General features: G+C 49.5%; 1 protein-coding gene across 5 annotated transcripts in view; it reads left to right on the top strand.

The window, feature by feature from the left end:
- Positions 1-14,982: 14,982 nt before the first annotated feature.
- The window catches only part of VIPR1 (vasoactive intestinal peptide receptor 1), a 175,516-nt gene continuing 172,248 nt past the window's right edge, over positions 14,983-18,250 (top strand). For 4 of the 5 annotated variants that reach the window (XM_039526908.1, XM_039526907.1, XM_039526906.1 and 1 more), the window contains exon 1: positions 15,076-15,193. In XM_039526908.1, coding sequence (XP_039382842.1) covers positions 15,137-15,193 — 57 coding nt within the window. In that variant the 5' untranslated portion in view covers positions 15,076-15,136. Of the gene's footprint in view, positions 15,002-15,075; positions 15,194-18,250 lie in introns of those variants that run through there. The other variant, XM_039526909.1, reaches the window with a different exon arrangement.

Raw genomic sequence — 18,250 nt, 5'->3', positions numbered from 1 at the left:
CTTTGGAGTTAGCAGCTTATCATGGTCTGATTGGGTCTGATTTTCCTCCTGATTTACACCGCTGTGAGGGGAGAATCTGTCCCATGCTGTTGCTTAAGTAGATTTTAAACTCATCACTGAAAATGTGACATTTCAGGCGAATATCGCTGCGGATGGCGGGGGTGTAATCAGAAGAAAATTGACTGTGCACTGAAAACATACCCTCTCCAATCCTTCCACATGAGCACTGCGAGTCGCGACCTGCACTCTGCCTCAAAGATCTGCCACTCCAGCTGTGACTTGTCATGTTACCGGGACTGATGCGGAAATCCCACAGTCAAAGACAATAGCATCCCCTGGTCGAAGTGCACAGTAGACTTACAGGAAAGTTTTTAAAAAATGCAAGGGAAATAAAAACACCGGGGAAGCTGGAAAAGGGGGAATGGGTGCTTTGCCAGGTGTGCTGGAACAATTTGTATAGTGGGGGTACTGAGAGCTATTGAACCAAACTGGAAACCCTGTATGTGATGGAAACCACTCCAAGCCAGGGGGTGCAGCAGCACCCCCAGAACTCCTACTTCCAGCACCTATGTGCTTTGCATATTCACTTTAAAATGCAGACAAAGCTATCCCAAGAGCCCACATACTGTGCAGAGCAGACCACACCTTCCTAGAAATGCTGCCTGTGCAGTTCAGCACCTGCACAGTGCATTCCAAGTGAAAACACCGGAGAGCTATGATGCTCCTCGTTTTAGGCTTCAGGATGCAGTCTCTGCGCTTCAGTTAGATGGGTGCTCTAGATTTCCCTTCCTCCTGGTAATCTGAATGGGCAGCTGCCAAGCTCTAATTATAACCATTGGACTCTGCTACGCGTACTCGCTAGAGTCCTGGAAGCTGTGCAGCATAGCTGGAGGAAATGCAGGATGGCTCAGAGGCTGACTAGCAGCAGGCCAGCTGCCAACTAAGCGGACGGAGTTCATAAAGACAATGAGCTTTAAAGCAATTGAAAAAATGCCAGACAAGGCCATCTTGCCTTCAGTCAAGAGGAGAAAGCTCCCCCTCTAGTCTGCTAAGAGAGCCCAGGGCTTGCTGTTAACACTGGCAGAGGCTGATGTCTGTCCGGGAAATCAGAAAAATCAGAGAAACCTTTGTGATAGAGGAATCCTAAAGAGAGCTGGCACCTCCCCTGTGACTACTGGGACCCCATCTCTGTGCCTACTTCCCCTCACTTCTCCCTTGTCTGTTTATTCACTTGTTCTGTATTGTCTAAATCTGAGATTGTGAGTTCTCTGGGGGCAGGAACTGTGGAGGTGTTATTTGTTTGTGCCAGGCATGATGGGTCTCTGATCCCCATTTGGGGTTTTCTGGGGCAAGTGTAGTCGAAATATCAGTGACCTTTTCAGTGTGGAGTGAACTAACATGAACAACATTTTGCTAATTCATTCTGCCTCATTAACCTCTTTGGGCCGGATCCCCAGCTGGTGTAAGTCAAGATCCATACTATGGGGCTACGTCAATTACACCCGGTGAGAATCTGGCCCTTCAGCTCCTTCTACCACTCATAACTTTGTGACTTTTTCACGCTACAGGTTCCGTCCAGAGCAACCTGGCTCTCCTCCTCCAAGTGCCTGTGAAAACGTAAGTGTTGTGGGAGCCATGTCAGTCTCAGGATAGTAGAGAAAGAAGGTGGGTGAGGTAATATCTTTTATTGGACCAACTTCTGTTGGTGAGAGTCTGAGAGAGACAAGCTCTGAAAACTCCACTTCTTTGGGCCAGCTTTCCACCGACCCTACTTACCTCACATTCACCACACGCAGATCACTCTATCCTGCAACCGCAAGCGATTAAATAAATATGCATCCAATGCAGTGAAGACAATACTAAAGCAAACCAGCTTGGGGTACTTTAATGTTACACCCCATCTACCTACCTCTGTTTGTACACACACCCTTTTAAAACCTGATTTTTCGGTGACCTTGTTGTGCAGGGGTGGAATTGCTAAGAAAAAACGTAGCTCTGCCCATTTGACATGACCAAATTGGACGTTGTTCTTAGGCAGGTTGTGTAGTTGTTCAAAATATGATCGTGGCTGCTCTGCTGTGCTCCTCAAGCTCGGCTTTCCCTCCATAGGGCTCAGATGCTCTGCTTGGTTCCTGGGCTTTGGCTCCCCCTTGATAGGGACTCAGATGCCCTGCTGGGCCCTGCTCAAATCATTGGGCTTCAGTCCTTCTTGACTGGACACTCATGGTGTCAAAATGAGCTGTGAGTCTGAGTAGACTGTGTAGATCTTCATACTATGATACTTCCTCTCCTTTCAGCAGCGAAATAATTAACACTGGTGGCATTTTAAGTGTCCCCATTGCCGTGTCAGTTAGCACCCACTGAGATGAATGGGGCAGTTGACTCCTCTCCGAGCTCTTGTTTCAGGCTGTCTGCACACTCAGGCTGGCATTGTTGCCCCAGTTACACTTAGTTCACGTGTTCGGGATTTTTTTCACAACCCTAACAGACAGAGGCTGACTTCTCAAAGACAACGAAAGCTGGGATTTTGGAGGATGAGGAAGTGCAGTTCTGCTCTTGTAACCCACTGGTTCGTGTGTGAGGTAGCCCCGATCCACAGAGGATGTGCGTCTGTCACAGGCAGGGGACTTGGTTCTTTACCTCAAACTGGAAGGACTCAGGTACTTTTCTCTGGAGATCCCCAAGGCCACTCCTGGCGTTGGACACAATGCCAAGCCACACATAGTGGGGGCTCACCTCAGCTTTGAACTGTTGTGTGCCTCAGGTGCTAGTGGTGAGCTTCCTCTGTGCAGAGAAGTATGTAACCCACTGGCCAGTGTGTGTTATGTGTCCACTTCGATGCCCCTCTGTTAGCCCCGACGAGAGAGGCTGGTTCTTCAGCTCAAGCTGTTAGCTTTGGAGAGACGCAGTTCAATGCTTGGTGTTAGCCAAGATGGCAGCCAAGCCACCACACAGTACTGCTGCATACCAGTCCAACTGGGTGCAGTTCCTGAGCACCCTCAGACATTGAAAGAGTACAAGCAGTTGCTTCTGGGCAGCCATGAGGTAGGCAGGGAATCACTCCCCCTCTGTGAGTATTATACCTTAATACAGTGGTTCTCAATCAGGGGTATGCATACCCCTGGGGGGTATGCAGAAGTCTTTCGGGGGGTACATCAACTCATCTAGATATTTGCCTAGTTTTCCAACAGGCTACATAAAAAGCACTGGCAAAGTCAGTACAAACTAAAGTTTCACACAGACAAGGACTTGTTTATACTGCTCCATATTCTATGCACTGAAATGTAAGTACAATATTTACATTCCAATTGATTTATTTTATAATTACATGGTAAAAATGAGAAAGTCAGCAATCGTGCAGTACTAGTGTGCTGTGACACTTTTGTATTTTGATGTCTGATTTTGTAAGCAACTAGTTTTTAAGTGAGGTGAAGCTTGGGGGTACGCAAGACAAAGCCGACTCCTACAAGGAGTACAGAAGTCTGGAAAGATTGAGAGCCAATGTCTTAATATAACTAGTGCTGCCTACACCTAGATGTCCTGTGTCTGCTGACGTAACACAACCCTTGTTTTTACTTTGTCTCATTTCACACTGTAAGATTGGGGGGGGGCGGCAGGGGGACTTTGTTTTCTTCCTTATCTGTACAGCACCATGCACACCAAGGGATATGCACTGGTGCCAAGAATATAAATAATACCAGTAATGAATCTTTAGCTGCTTTGCTTGATCTGTTCAATTTCAAACAGATTGAGATGTGCTGAGAGGGAGTTATTGCTGCTATATTAAATCTGTCATGCCGACTGAGGTATGTGATTTAGACAGCTCTAACACTTTTTTTTTTAAAGCCCTAACGAGAACAGTAGTTTTGGACCAGAACCCAAATCATTAGGGTGTTTTTTTAAAGTTATTTTTAAGAAAATGGTTTTGGCAAAGTACATTGCGAAGGGATAGTTTCCAGTGAATGCATGAGCACTGTAAACTGATTCCTGCTACAGTTGGCATTGACTATGTGAAGATAAATATATCGCAACAGAAACATTAAGTAATTAATCCTCACCGCCCTCGGAGGTAGGGTAAGTAATTATTATTATCCCTAGATTACAGGTCGGGAAATTGTGTGGTCTGCCCACCACCACAGAGATCCGGAACTAGAATGCAGTATTCCCTTACACCCATGCATGTGGGCAGATCTCTATATTACCTTTTCTATTGAACTGTTGTGCCCATACTCCCCATGACTGGTTTCATGCTGTTTCATTGTCTACCTTTATATACTGGCTGTTTTCATGGAACTTCTTTCTTATGACACTGAGAGTTAATGGACCTTGAATGAAAGTGGATCCCATGAGTTGGGAGCAGTACACGATGTTGTTATTTACTAGTAGCTGAAAGGTGTGGCAGTCAGGCCAAGTAATGCAACATCTGCCTCATACAACCAATGAAACTGCTGCATGCAAATTAGTTGTAGAGGCTGAGTGGTGATTGGTTGAGTTACCTCTGATATCACAATGGGGTAGGACTCTTGGCATGGCAGATACATGCCTTGCTGTCTCACAAATGCAATTCGCAATGGCTAAATGGCTGAGAGCTTAAAAATTGGATGGTAACAGACCACGAATCCCAGTGATGATTGAATCTGGTGATATTCTAAACAAAAAGAGCCCTGAGCTATGCTTCCCAGCACAGGCGCCGACTTTTCAAAATGCTGGGGGGTGCTCAACCCCTGGCTCCACCCGCACTCCACTCCTTCCCCAAAGCCCCACCCCTGCCCCAAATCTTCCCACCCAGTTCCGCCCCCTCCCCTGAGTGTGCCATGTCCTCGCTCCTCCCCCCTCCCTCCCAGCCTCCTGCATGCTGTGAAAGCTGTTCACAGTGGGTGGGAGGCGTGGGGACAGAGGGAGACGTGCTGATCAGCAGGGCACACCCGTGGACAGGAGGTGCTGGGGGCAGGGGGAGGTGCTGATAGGTGGGCTGCCAGTGGATGCTAAGCACCCACTATTTTTTCCCCATGGGTTCTCCAGGGCTGGAGCACCCACAGACTCAGTGCCTATGGTTCCCAGGACATCACACTGACTCAGCAGACATTCTAGGCTTGAGAGGAACACAGAGACAGGTGACAGTCCTGGATTCTTACTATATAGATACTTTGTAGTACAGGAGTATGTAGGAGCCCCAGTCGTGGACCCATTGTGCTGGTTCTTTGTGGATGGAGACACCACCTGGGAATTGTGGGTGATTTCCACTGATTGAGCAGCACAGTCAGTCTGATGATCATGAGACCTGAGGATCTAGAGCACATGCTCCTGAAAGACCAGAGCCTTTTCCAGTGCTCCCTCTTGTGGTGAATGTTCTGTTTCTGGAAGTAAAACTGTAGTAAGATGTTTTCTCTCTTATTCAAAGCCACCTCATTGCCCTACTTAAAACTCCCCTTTGCCGAGATGCTTGCTGTTGTGTCATTTGCTCTTTACGTATCAAAAATGTGAAGAAACCACACAGCCACAGCCAGTATAACCATGTTTATTAACTGTACACTAACATGCAAGACCTAGCTGTTGAACCCTCTGTTCTGACTGTTTTCTGGCACCTTCTTAACATATAACGTGGTGAGCACTACTAGAGGGCTCACAATTATTTAAAGGGACACTACCCTATTCCTAGACACTATCCCTTCAAAACACTGGACAATGGCTCAGCTACTGGTATACGAAGCCCACAGCCCATCAGTACTGTCTTATTATTTCTTTGTCCTCCCTGTCTCTCTGTATCCATCTGTGTCTTGTCTTAGACTATAAGCTCTTCAGGGCAAGGACTGGCTTGTTTGTTTGTTGGTCAGTGCCTAGCACAATGGAACCCTGGTCCGTGACTGTGGCCCCTATATGCCACTATAATACAAATAAGAAATAATAATAATTATTGTTTTCTAACAGTTCATGAGGGGAAAAAAAAGAAAGCTCAATCTAGATTCAGAAGACCAGATCCCTAGCCGGTGTAAATGGCAACATTCCATTAAAGCCTACAGAGCTAGGTGATTTAAACCAGCTAAGAAGCTGGCCTGACTTTTCTCCTTATTGTTACTTGGTACCGTTGCTCATTGGGAACCATTAATCAGCAGTGAATTTGTTAGTTCAAACCCAGGGTTTATTATTCAATCATTGAAAGGACTGGTAGATGTTTGAGCTTCCTTCCCTTGTGTGGTGTTGATTGCTATACATACAATATGAAAAGGCTCTCAGTGGGTATTTTATAGCCCATCCATACACCTTGACACTTATTTACAAGACCACTAGACAGCTAATTTCATTGTAATGGCTTGTATACCTTTTCCTTACTCTTAACAGCTTCTTCAGCGTAACACTGCCACTTACCCTAGGTTCATAAAACATTCTCACTTAAGTACCATGGCCCTGAGTCCCAATTCCTTCCACTTGCTCTTCACACATGACGACCTGCATTTAGAATGGAAAGGGCAGGTAATTCACCTTGGGTCAGATGCTGGTGTCATTCTTCCACTGAGTAACAGCTCCTCAAAGGGTCCCATCGAAATCAATAGGACCATTCATGGAGTATATTTCAGGGCTTGTCTATACAGAGCAGCAATGTGAACTATGGGGGTGTGATTTCTGGAATCTGTGTGGAGCCGACCGACACTTATTAAAAGCTCTCTAGTGCACTTTAAAGAATCGCTGTTTGAAACAGCAAGAGGGAACTTTTGATGCACACCAACAGAGTCTACATGGACCGGTTAGAGCACAACATGTAAGCGTGCTTTAGAAATCACACCTGAATAGAGCACTTTGCTGCTCTGTGTAAACAAGCCCTCATAGAGTCACAGAGTTTAAGGCCAGAAGGGATCATTAGATCATGTAATCTTACCTCCTGCATATCACGGGCCATTGCACTTCACCCATTACCCTTGTATTGAGCCCAATAACTTGTGTTTGGCAAGTTTGTGTGTGTGTCTCTTCCAGAAAGGCATCCGGATAGGCTTGATTTGAAGACATTAAGAGATGAAGAATCCTCCACTTCCCTTCGTAGCTAGTTTCAGTGGTTAAATAACTTCCCTATTAAAACTTTGTCCCTTATTTCTAATTTAAATTTGTCCGGCGTCAGCTTCTAGTCTTTGGTGGTGGTTCTGCCTTTCTCCACTCTATTAAAGAGCCCCTTTGTATCCTGTATTTTCTCCTTATTAAGGTACTTATACACCGTGATCAAGTCATCTCTTAATCTTCTTTTGGTAAACTGAACAGACTGAGCTCAGTAGTCTCTCCCTGTAATACATTTCCTCCACACTTCACATCACTTTTGTGGCTAAGGTATTACTCCATGTGAGTAAGGTATTAGCATCTGACCGTATGAAACTAGTGAACTTCAAATGGGTCAGAGGGTATCTCTAGCTGAGCATCCCAATAGGGTTACAGACAAGATCATAGAATCATAGAAGATTAGGGTTGGAAGAGACCTCAGGAGGTCATCTAGTCCAACCCCCTGCTCAAAGCAGGACCAATCTCCAACTAAATCATCCCAGCCAGGGCTTCGTCAAGCCAGGCCTTAAAAACCTCTAAGGATGGAGATTCCACCACCTCCCTAGGTAACTCATTCCAGTGCTTCACCGCCCTCCTAGTGAAATAGTTTTTCCTAATATCCAACCTAGACTTCCCCCACTGCAACTTGAGACCATTGCTTCTTGTTCTGTCAAGAAGTCCTATTAGATTTTACCAATCCCTTCTATGCTCTACTTTGTGGTAAAAATGTGTGCAAAGATCTGTAGGTCTCTGCCACGAAAGTTAATATGTCATCTGATCAGGAAATTGTGGGCCTGATCTGCTGCTGGTGTAAATCAATGTATACCAGCTAAGAATCGGGCCCAAAATCTTTGTAGTAAAAGACAGTGGGCATACCTAGAAAAACCCATTGGAGAGAACTAAAATGTATGGTCCCCTTATGTCCATCAAATCTTTGACAATACCTAAACCTTAGAAGAAGGCCTCCCATTTATAGTACTACTAGCAGTTTTGTTTGTGAAATGCTATTGACTGATATTCTTCTGTCTCTAACCTCCATGCATAGCACAAAATGAAATGTATTTCATGGTTATCCTATGGAATGTTTTGCTACTTGGTATTTATATGCACCAGTAAAAATGCTGTCGGGATGGTAGCCCAGATGCACAATGCTTGCCTTGGCAACGCATCTGCTCTGGAAGCACAGCCAAAGGGGCATGGAACAGACAACACAATCTTCAGCAATCGGATGATGATTTTATGCATGATACGGTTGTTTCTAAAACTTCTTGTGATGTCCCCTTTCTAGCTATTAGCAGCAGAACACTGACTTTTTTCAGGCAATGTCCCCCAAACCAAACAGTGTAAGCAGTTTTTGTCTGGATAGAAATCTATTACATTCTGGGGACTTCCTCCCAGTAGTACCCTAGGATCTTCCTCCCAGTAGTACCCTAGGAATGGAAAGAAGGTTGGGCTAAGTAACAGCACTGAGGGAAGCTAGCACTGGAGCAGGCATAAAGACCTGATCCAATATCAGCTGAAGTCAGTGGAAAGGCTTCCATTGGCCTGAAAAGGTGTTGGATTGGGCCCTCAATGAAAGGTTCATAGGAGAGAGAGATGAAAAAGGGCAGCTAGCTCACTAAACCCATTGTGGAAGTAGAGCAAGAACTGACAGGGATTTGAAGGGGATTTCAATGCAAACAGGCCCCTCTCTGAGCAAGAGTCAGGCCAGCTGTTACCCTAATAATGCGAGACTTGTAGAAGCGAGGATCGTGAGGGGCAAGTGGGAAAGAATTGTGTGAGAATTTGTTGCGACCTTGTGTTAGACATGGAATGTAGACTATAGTCTAAATAGAAGTGAGAAAAATAAGGTATCAAGATGGCCTATGTATAAACAAAATGCAGCTGTTGCTTATTATTGTATGTAACAAAAGGTATAAATGTTTGCTGTAATTGTTTACCTAGAGAGAGACCTGTTTAGCTCTCTCCCTCCATGCAATTGCTAGAGATAATAAAGTATCTGATTTGCTGCACCCAACCAGAGAGCGAGAACTCTGTTTTTCTCCAACACCATCTACTTCAAAAATGCTCTATTGCAACCAATGGGGCTTTCTGCTTAAAAATCAGTGTCATGATATGGCTTAAGGTTCGGACATCCTCTCCTGGTGAGGTATAAAGAGCCACATTTGCCAGCACCTCCCCAGTTCTTCCCTCAAGGAGGCTTTAACAGGATGCATAAGACCCTTCAGTTAGCATGGTTGGATGGGTGCATTCAAGTGGAGAAGTCTATTACTAACTCTGAGATCCATTGACAAGCTCATAGGCCATCCCCTTGTCATTTTATAACTTGGCCTTATTGTTACATGTTCAAAGAACGGTGCAAATAGTGGATGCAAATAACTTCTCGTCTCTTTTTGCTATGCCCTGGTGACTGTTACCCTCCAGGAAAAACAAAGCTGATGAGACTTTGTAATGTCAAAACCAAAAAGGGGAAATGAAAAAAACTCTTACAAAGCCCCCCATAAAATTTCAAACCTTATTCATGCAGCAGAAACAGAAGGGGGAAAAAAAGGCACAAACAATATTGTTTCCCCCTTTGCCAGTCACCTTCAAAGAGAAAAGAGATTGTTTTCCCTAGCATGTCAGTCACAGTGAGTAAAAGCAATTAAAAAGAAAAGTCCATTTTTGTCCATCGCAGCCAGGGAAGCTCTTTCTTCATTTCAATTGCTAAAGCATTTGGTGGAAGGAGAGCCCTGATCCACCAAAGCCCTTCCCCAGCAAATTACGCTGGCAGTGGTCGCTTTGGAATGTTTAACTGAATGGTGCTAAGGGGCCAGGCTTCAGGGCTTCCTAAGTGCATGGAAAGCATGACTCCTGTTTCTGTCTCTGGTGTGTTTACAGGAAGGCCAAGGTTTATCCATTAGCTTGAATTTGAGCAGCCAGTAACATAAGAAAAAAGAATGTAAAATTGAAGCAGCAGCAAGGAACAGATAGTGCCCAGCCCTAGATTGGGAGTGGGGTGAGGGGGAAGAAGATGCAAGACTTGCTGTGACTGCTAGTCATCCCTGCCCTGTACTCAGCAGGGTCTCCTTCCTCCCGGCCCCTTCTGAAATGCAAATCACCCCAAGGGATTAAACAAGGAGTGGCCATTATACTGACCACATTACAGGGGCAGGGGCAGCGGCAGGGGCAGGGAGAGGGAGAGTGTGTGTGTGTCTCTGTCTGTCTGTCTGTCTGTCAGGCATCATCCATGCAGTGGGTATACTTCCCCTGCATAGCAGATTGCTCACGGAGGATGCATGCTTCCCCTTGGAGCAGTGTAGCTTGTATTCAAGGCTCTCAAAGTACTTTACAAATGTTGATTTCCCCAGCAGCGTTGGAGGTAACCCATGACTCCTTGTGGTTTTTTCTTAAAGCCCCAGCTCCTGGAGGCATGTGATTAGGTGAGACTCTCAGCTTCCATTTTTTAAAGAAGTCTGTAGCCCTCCTGTTTGTGGAGAAAAAGCTGACAATGTGAATTGTACAGGCTCAGGCCTGGTCTACACTACGTGTTTAAACCGGTTTTAGGAGCGTTAAACTGATTTAACGCCACACCCGTCCACACTAAGAGGCCCTTTATATCGATATAAAGGGCTCTTTAAACTGGTTTCTGTACTCCTCCCTAACGAGAGGAGTAGCGCTAATATCGGTATTACCATATCGGTTTAGGGTTAGTGTGGCCGCAAATTGACGGTATTGGCCTCCGGGCGGTATCCCACAGTGCACCACTGACCGCTCTGGATAGCAATCTGAACTCGGATGCAGCGGCCAGGTAGACAGGAAAAGCCCCGCGAACTTTTGAATATCAGTTCCTGTTTGCCCAACGTGGAGCTCCGATCAGCCCGGGTGGTGATGCAGTCCGAAATCAAAATCCAAAAAGAGCTCCAGCATGGACCATACGGATGTGATCGCTGTACGGGCAGGCAAATCTGTTCTATCAGAGCTCCGTTACAGAAGACGAAATTCCAAAGCATTTTTTAAAAATCTCCAGACAGACGCCATAGCAGGGACTCAGCGCACTGCTGCGTGACAAGCGTAACGGAAAGCCAAAGAATCAAATGGATGCTCATGGAGGGAGGGGGGACTGAGGACTCAAGCTATCCCACAGTTCCTGCAGTCTCCGAAAAGCATTTGCATTCTTGGCTGAGCTCCAAATGCCTGTAGGGTCAAACACATTGTCCGCGGTGGTTCAGGGCATAGCTCGTCAATTTACAGCCCCCACCCACCCCCAGAAGTAAAAGGGAAAAAAATTGTCTCTTGACTCTTCTAAATGTCACCCTACGTCTACTGAATGCTGCTGGTACATGCGATGCTGCGGCACTCAATTGCAGTATCCTCTTTCCCCCTCACTGGTGGTAGATGGTGCAATATGAGTGGTAACCATCCTCATCATCAGCCTTGTGGCAGATGGTGCTGCACAATAGGACTGGTACCTGTCCTCATCATCAGACCGTGAGTGCTCCTGGCTGGCCTCAGGTGAGGTCGGCCGGGGGCGCCTGGGTAAAAAACTCCTGGTCATTCCCAGTAGATGGTACAGAATGGCTGGTAACCATCTTCATTGTAGCAATAGGGGGCTGAGCTCCATCAGCCCCCACCCTTCATGTGTAAAGAAAAGATTCTGTATTGCCTGGACTATCATAGCAGCGGGATGCTGGGCTCCTCTCCCACACACTGCTTAATGTCCTGTCTGGACTATCATAGCAGCTGGAGGCTGCCTTCCCCTCATTTTATCTCACTAACAAGTCACTGTTTCTTATTCCTGCATTCTTTATTACTTCATCACACAAATGTGGGGGACACTGCAACGGTAGCCCAGGAAGGCTGGGGGAGGAGGGAATCAACAGGTGGGGTTGTTGCAGGGGCACCCCCTGTGAACGGCATGCAGCTCATCATTTCGGCGGGATCTGACATGGAAGGGCTGTGCTCTCTGGTTCTCTGGTTCTCTGATACACTGCTTCTCTAGTACACTTGCCCCATATTCTAGGCAGGACTGATTCTATTTTTAGATACCATAAAGGAGGGATTGACTCAGGAAGTCATTCCCATTTTTGTCTTTTGCGCCCCCGGCCGATCTCAGCCAGGGGCACCCATGATAGCAGCAGACGGTGCAATATGACTGGTAACCCTCTCTGCTTGTCTTTTGTGCCCCCAGCCGATCTCAGCCAGGGGCACCTATGACAGCAGCAGAGGATACAGCACAAAAGGACTGGTAACCATCATCTCATAACCAATTTACAAGGGTATGGTAGATGGTACAGAACAGCTGATAACCATCTCTGCTATCATGCAAAAGCAAATGAATGCTGCTGTGTAGCGCTGCTGAATCGCCTCTGTCAGCGGCATCTATTACACATACGGTGACAGTGACAAGAGGCAAAACAGGCTCCATGGTTGCCATGCTATGGCGTCTGCCAGGGCAATCCAGGGAAAAAGGGCGTGAAATGATTGTCTGCCGTTGCTTTCCCGGAGGAAGGAATGAGTGACGACATTTACCCAGAACCACCCGCGACAATGATTTTTGCCCCATCAGGCACTGGGATCTCAACCCAGAATTCCAAGGGGCAGGGGAGACTGCGGGAACTATGGGATAGCTACAGAATAGCTACCCACAGTGCAACGCTCCAGAAATCGATGCTAGCCTCAGACCGTGGACGCACACCACCGAATTAATGTGCTTAGTGTGGCCGCGTGCACTCGATTTTATACAATCTGTTTTACTAAATCGGTTTATGTAAAATCGGAATAATCCCATAGTGTAGATGTACCCTTAGAGTCTAGAAGGCAAATAAAGAGAATCCCCCAGGGTTTTTTTAATCTCAGGATTTGCAGGGATGGGGAGTCTGTCTCATGAAATGCTTTGGGGTGGTGAAACTGAGGTATGCTCCCTGTTTCATAGATGGAGTAAACGGAGGCTTTGTAATTGTCCCAAGGTCACACATACCATTGGCAGAGCTTGGAGTAGCAGACAGGTTGTCTCTTGACCACCACACCTTTCCTTTCACCAGGGCCTTGAATCCCTCTATTTGGAAGCTCCACTCAATAGTCCTTTGTTGATTCTCTGAACCTGCCGGTGCGTCTGTGTTGCAGGTCCCTCTGGTGAGCCAGAACCACAAGGCCTAGGAGTTGCTCCAGCCCCACAGCTGCAGAACCTTGGCTCGCCAGCTCAAACTGTAGCAGCTCCTGCTTTTTGCTGGGGAGGCAGTTTCAGCCAAGAGGGCAGCCCCCACATGGGCCCATGCTGGACCAGACCAACCCACTGTGGGCAAACCTAGAAATCCAGCTCTAAGGCTGATTCTCTTGCTCAGGTCACAGAATCACAGGGTTAGAAGAGACTGCAAGGGTCATCTAGTCTAACACCCCACCAAGATGCACACAACCTCTCTGCCTCAGTTTCCCCAGTTATAAAATGGGCTGATAAACCCCTATACCAGAGGTGGGCAAACCAAGGTCCGCGGGCCACTTCTGGCCAGTGGGACCCTCCTGCCCGGCCCCTGAGCTCCTGCCCCAGGAGGCTCGACCCTGGCCCCTCCCCTACTGTTCCCCTTCCCCCACAGCCTCAGCTCGCCCCGTCGCCGGCGCAATGCTCTGGGCGGCGAGGCTGTGAGCTCCTGGGGCAGTGCAGCTGCAAAGCCGGTGCCTGACCCGGTGCTCTGTGCTGCGCGGTGGCACGGCTGGTACCAGCCGGATGGCGCGGCTGCCTGTCCTGGTGCTCTGGGCGGTGCGACTGTAGCACCACCAGCCACTGGTGCTCCAGGCAGCGCAGTAAGGGGGTAGGGAGTCAGGAGGAGGGGTGTGGATAGAGAGCAGGAGAGTTCGAGGGGCTGGTCGGGTGGCAGGGGTGTGGATAGCGGTTGGGGCGGTCAGAGGGTAGGGGGGTTGGATGGGGCAGGAGTCCTGGGGGGGCTGTCAGGGGTGAGAAGCAGGGGTCGGATGGGGGCTGGGGCAGTCAGGAATGAGAAGAGGGGTGGGATGGGGCAGTTGGGGGCAGTCAGGGGTTCTGGGGACAGGGACGGGGAGGTGGATGGGAGCAGGGGGTGGATGGGGCAAGGGTCCGGGAGGGTGGTCTGTCAGGGGCGAGAAGCAGGGGTGGATGGGAGCAGGGGGTGGATGGGGCAGGAGTCCGGGAGGGTGGGCTGTCAGGGGTGAGAAGCAGGGGATGGATGGGAGCAGGGGGCTGGATGGGGCAGGAGATGGGGGCTGTCAGGGGCGAGAAGCAGGCGGTTGGATGGGAGCAGGGGCTGAATGGGCCAGGAGCGGGGGGGGGGGGTGGATGGGAGCAGGGAGGTTGGATGGGGCAGAAGTCCGGGCGGGGGTTGTCGGGGGTGAGAAGTGGGGAGGTCGGATGGGAGCAGGGGGGTTGGATGGGGCAGGAGTAGGGGGGGCGGTCGGGGGCGAGAAGCGGGGTGAATGGGAGCAGGGGTGGATGGGGCAGGAGACGGGGCTGTCGGGGGAGAAGCGGAGGGGCCGGGCCACGCCTGGCTGTCTGGGGAGGCCCAGCCTCCCTTGCCCGGCCCCGCGCTACCCGCAGGGGAGAGGGGGGCGAGGCTCGCTGGCCGAGCTCCCCGACGGGCCGGGCTCGTTTCTTGGCGCCCTGCAGCGGGGAAGGCGCAGCCAGGCGGCGCCCCTGGCCCTGCTCACACGTGCACCGGGCGGGGAACGGTCTGAACCGCCCGCGCTCCCGCTGCACCTGCCGGCCCCGGATCCAGCGCCTGCCCCGCGGCGCCGCCGCCTCCACCCCCTCCGCGACCTGCCGGACTCCCCGGCACCTGCCCGCGCCCACTGGCCGATCCCCCGCGCCCTTGCCCAGCTGGGGGGCGGAGCCGCAGGGGCGGCCCGGCTGCGGCGTGACTCTCCCTCCTCCCGCCGGCCCGGGATTCGCTGCGAGGAGCGCGGGGGAGGCGCCCAGTGGCACCGGGGCAGCGCGGAGCGGCGGAGATGGCTGGGGCTTGAGCCGCGCCAGGTGCGTTGCGCCGGGATCCCGGGAAGGCAACACCCACCTCCAGCCCGGGCCGGGATCCCTCGCCCGAGCTCCCCGCGGCAGCCGTGCGGGATTCCGGAACCGGGGACCCCCCCTTTCTCCTGCCCCCCGGCCGGCATGGAGCCGCCCGCAGCCTGCCTCTGGCTCTCGGTGTTCAGCTGCCTGCTCGCCTGGGTAAGTGCACGGCTCCGGGGCGCCTTCGTGCTGCTCCGCTCCCCTTGCCCAGCGCCTTCCCGGCGTGTCCGGGCGCAGCTGAGCGCTCGGCTCCCGGCTCAGAGCCGGATCGTTCATTCGCGCTCCGGCCGGATTTCGCGGGGAGAAACTTTCGCCGAGTTGCGAAGTGGTTTGTCGGCGCTCGGCGGACGCTGCATGCTGGGGCAGGTCGGTTCGGTTGTTGTGGGATAGACTCCGAAAGGCGTTGGGTGCAAGCTGCGGCGTTCAGGGCATTTGACTCTCACCGGGGCAAAGCGCCCGGGTACGTGCCGGGTGGTTACGCCGATGCCTGGATCTGGGTGCCCCCGATAACCCAGTGGGGCTTGTCTGTCTGTGATTTCCACCATCCCTTTCTGCGGATCAAGCCCCTCGGCTTGCCCGGCTCCCTCCGCCCCCGCAGGACAGTGCAGAAGCCACCGGGAAGTTTTTTCTCCTAGTGTTCGATTATTTGTAATATTTCACTGTCAGTAGGAAACCGGGTCTTTACTGGACTATTTCACCAGGGGACCCCAGCGCTGCTCCTTGAAGCTCCTCTCCTCACACTCTGTTCAATGAAGCCAACTGCTGTATTTTACTGAGGCAGGATGGAAGATTGAGGAGCAGCTGAGGCTGCATTTCCCCCCTTCATCCAAACCCTGGCTTGCAGCCATTCCCTTTCATAGCCAATAAACCCACAACATTCCTTCAGCGGCACCCCGGTGTGTTGGAGAGGGTGCTCCAGGGGTGACTGGGGCTAGCCCCGGTTTGCCGGACGGGAGTCGGTTTCATTTGCTCTCTGTCCCTTCAGTTCCATGACCGAGTTTTCCCCTAGAAGCCAGGGTCCCTTTTCTGATCGCTCATGGACAAAGTCAAACCAATTCAATGGAGACGGGGTTCAGAGGGGCAGCCGTGTTAGTCTGTATCAGCAAAAACAACGAGGAGTCCTTGTGGCACCTTAGAGACGAATACATTTATTTGGGCGTAAGCTTTCGTGGGCTAGAACCCACATAGCCCGTGAAAGCGTATGCCCAGTCCGATGGAATGTCACAGCATGGGCAAAGCCACGCCACCCTGGCTTTGCCTCTCTCCTCTGGCACGGCTCTCCCGGGTCCCCACTCCTCCGGGCCTGTGAAATGAGACAATGAAGCAATTTCTGGGTTTGGTCAGCTTGGAATATCCAGCACCTTCCATTCCAGAGCCCAGGTGGGCTGGATTTTCAGCATAAATTAAAGTCAGTGCTTTCCTTTTGGAGCAGAACATAAACAGCGGGTATCCAGCACTTGAGCTGGGGAGCAAATGATATGGGGAAATGGGGAACTCACGTAAGCACAGGGATCCGAGCCGGATCCTGCTCCCACTGAAATCTGTGGCAAAATTCTCACTGACTTCAATCCTAGAAGTGTGAGGAAATCATTTGGGGCCCGATCCTGGAAACATGTACGCACAATAGCAACTTCACTCCTGTGAGCAGTCGAAGAGGCGGCCGAGGGTGCTGGAGCAATTTGTATAGTGCGGGTGCTGAGAGCCATTGAATCAAACTGTAAACCCTGTATATGATGGAAACCACTTCAAGCCAGGGGGTGCGGCAGCACCCCTAGTTCCAGCGCCTATGGAGGCTGCCCCAGTTACTTGTGCAAGCGTTTGCAGGATTGGGCCCTTATACTGTAAAGCCTGTGGGTTGAAAATGTCTTTATCTGTGCTTTGTATATGCACTAACCTCCTGGTGCTCTGTGATTAATAGGAACAAATCATAAACTAGCTCCTCTTCTGGGTCAACCTTGGCTTCCTTTTAACTGTCTGTTTCCTTGTATTGCTACATCGCTGTTTATTTTCTCATTGTAGTGCAATGATGATTATTTTTTTCCTCTCTTACTTTCAGTATATTTACCAGACTTTGCTAGACCTCAGCTTCTGTTGGTGGGTGAGACAGAATAGTGCCAGAGATCAGCTTTTGCAAATGCCTTTGCTAGGATGGGTGATATCAGTGCATGAATGCTAAGGAGAACTCCAGAGAGCCAAAGAGTTGCAATGTGTTTCAGAACCAAAGCTGAAACGGCGATAACTTTGCCATGGGATCTGGGATTGCTTAGCGCTGTTTTCCTTTTAATTCACTGTGATGATTAATTGGTCTGTCCTTGAAAAGTTTTAAATAGCAGTCCTGCTCTGGTCAGTATGAAACAAAAAGTTCAGTGTCATAAAACTATTGTAGTCAGGTGTTTTAACTGCTCTTGTAAACTTTCCCCTTGATGCTACATAACTCAGACACTCACGCAGGAAAACCAGGATATAATATCTGCCATATCACTTCAAACTGCTGATTGATTGCCTGCTATCCTGCCTCTTGCAGCAGCCAGTGCCGAAGGCTTCAGAGAAAAGCAATAGATGTATTTTCGTTTACCTTTGATGTAAAACCAGGGTAATGTCACTGACTTCAGCTTTCCAGTGGTGTAACTAAGATGAGAATCTGAGCCATGAACATGACTAGTGGAAAGTGTTTCGGCATGTATGCGTCGAATGAGATTTCAGTCATTCAAATCGCTCTGCAAATTCCACTTTCTTCCAGATTCAAAGATCAGTCTGGGCTGGTCAAATCAGCCAGTGGAGTATAAACCATGTTTCCTCTATGGCCTGAGTCACATCAGTGTGAAATTGATGTAAGTGAATGCAAAATCAGGCTCTACATTTTTCCAGTGCTCAAATTGCAAATTAGGTGACCCAGGATGATTCCATAGATCTGTAACCTGCACCCATTTAGACATATGTGAAAACCACTGGCCAACTTCTGACTTTCTCATTCCACTACTCATTGATAGGGAGGTTGATGGAAATGTATCTAAAGAAACCGACTCTTTCATGGAAGGTCCATTGTATTCACTGTCCTTAGAAACCTTTATTGTAATTCCAGCATCTTTCTGAAGGTTGCTATACCATCTGCCGCACACACATTGCTACTCCATTAAAGATAACCTCATGATAACAGAACCCTTTATGATACTTAAAATCCTTGATTTCTGCTGACAGGACTACAAAGCCGCTCGA

The sequence above is a fragment of the Mauremys reevesii genome, linkage group 2, assembly GCF_016161935.1.
Source record: "Mauremys reevesii isolate NIE-2019 linkage group 2, ASM1616193v1, whole genome shotgun sequence".
NCBI lineage: Eukaryota > Metazoa > Chordata > Testudines > Geoemydidae > Mauremys > Mauremys reevesii.
This window is presented reverse-complemented; position numbering and strand designations above follow the sequence as displayed.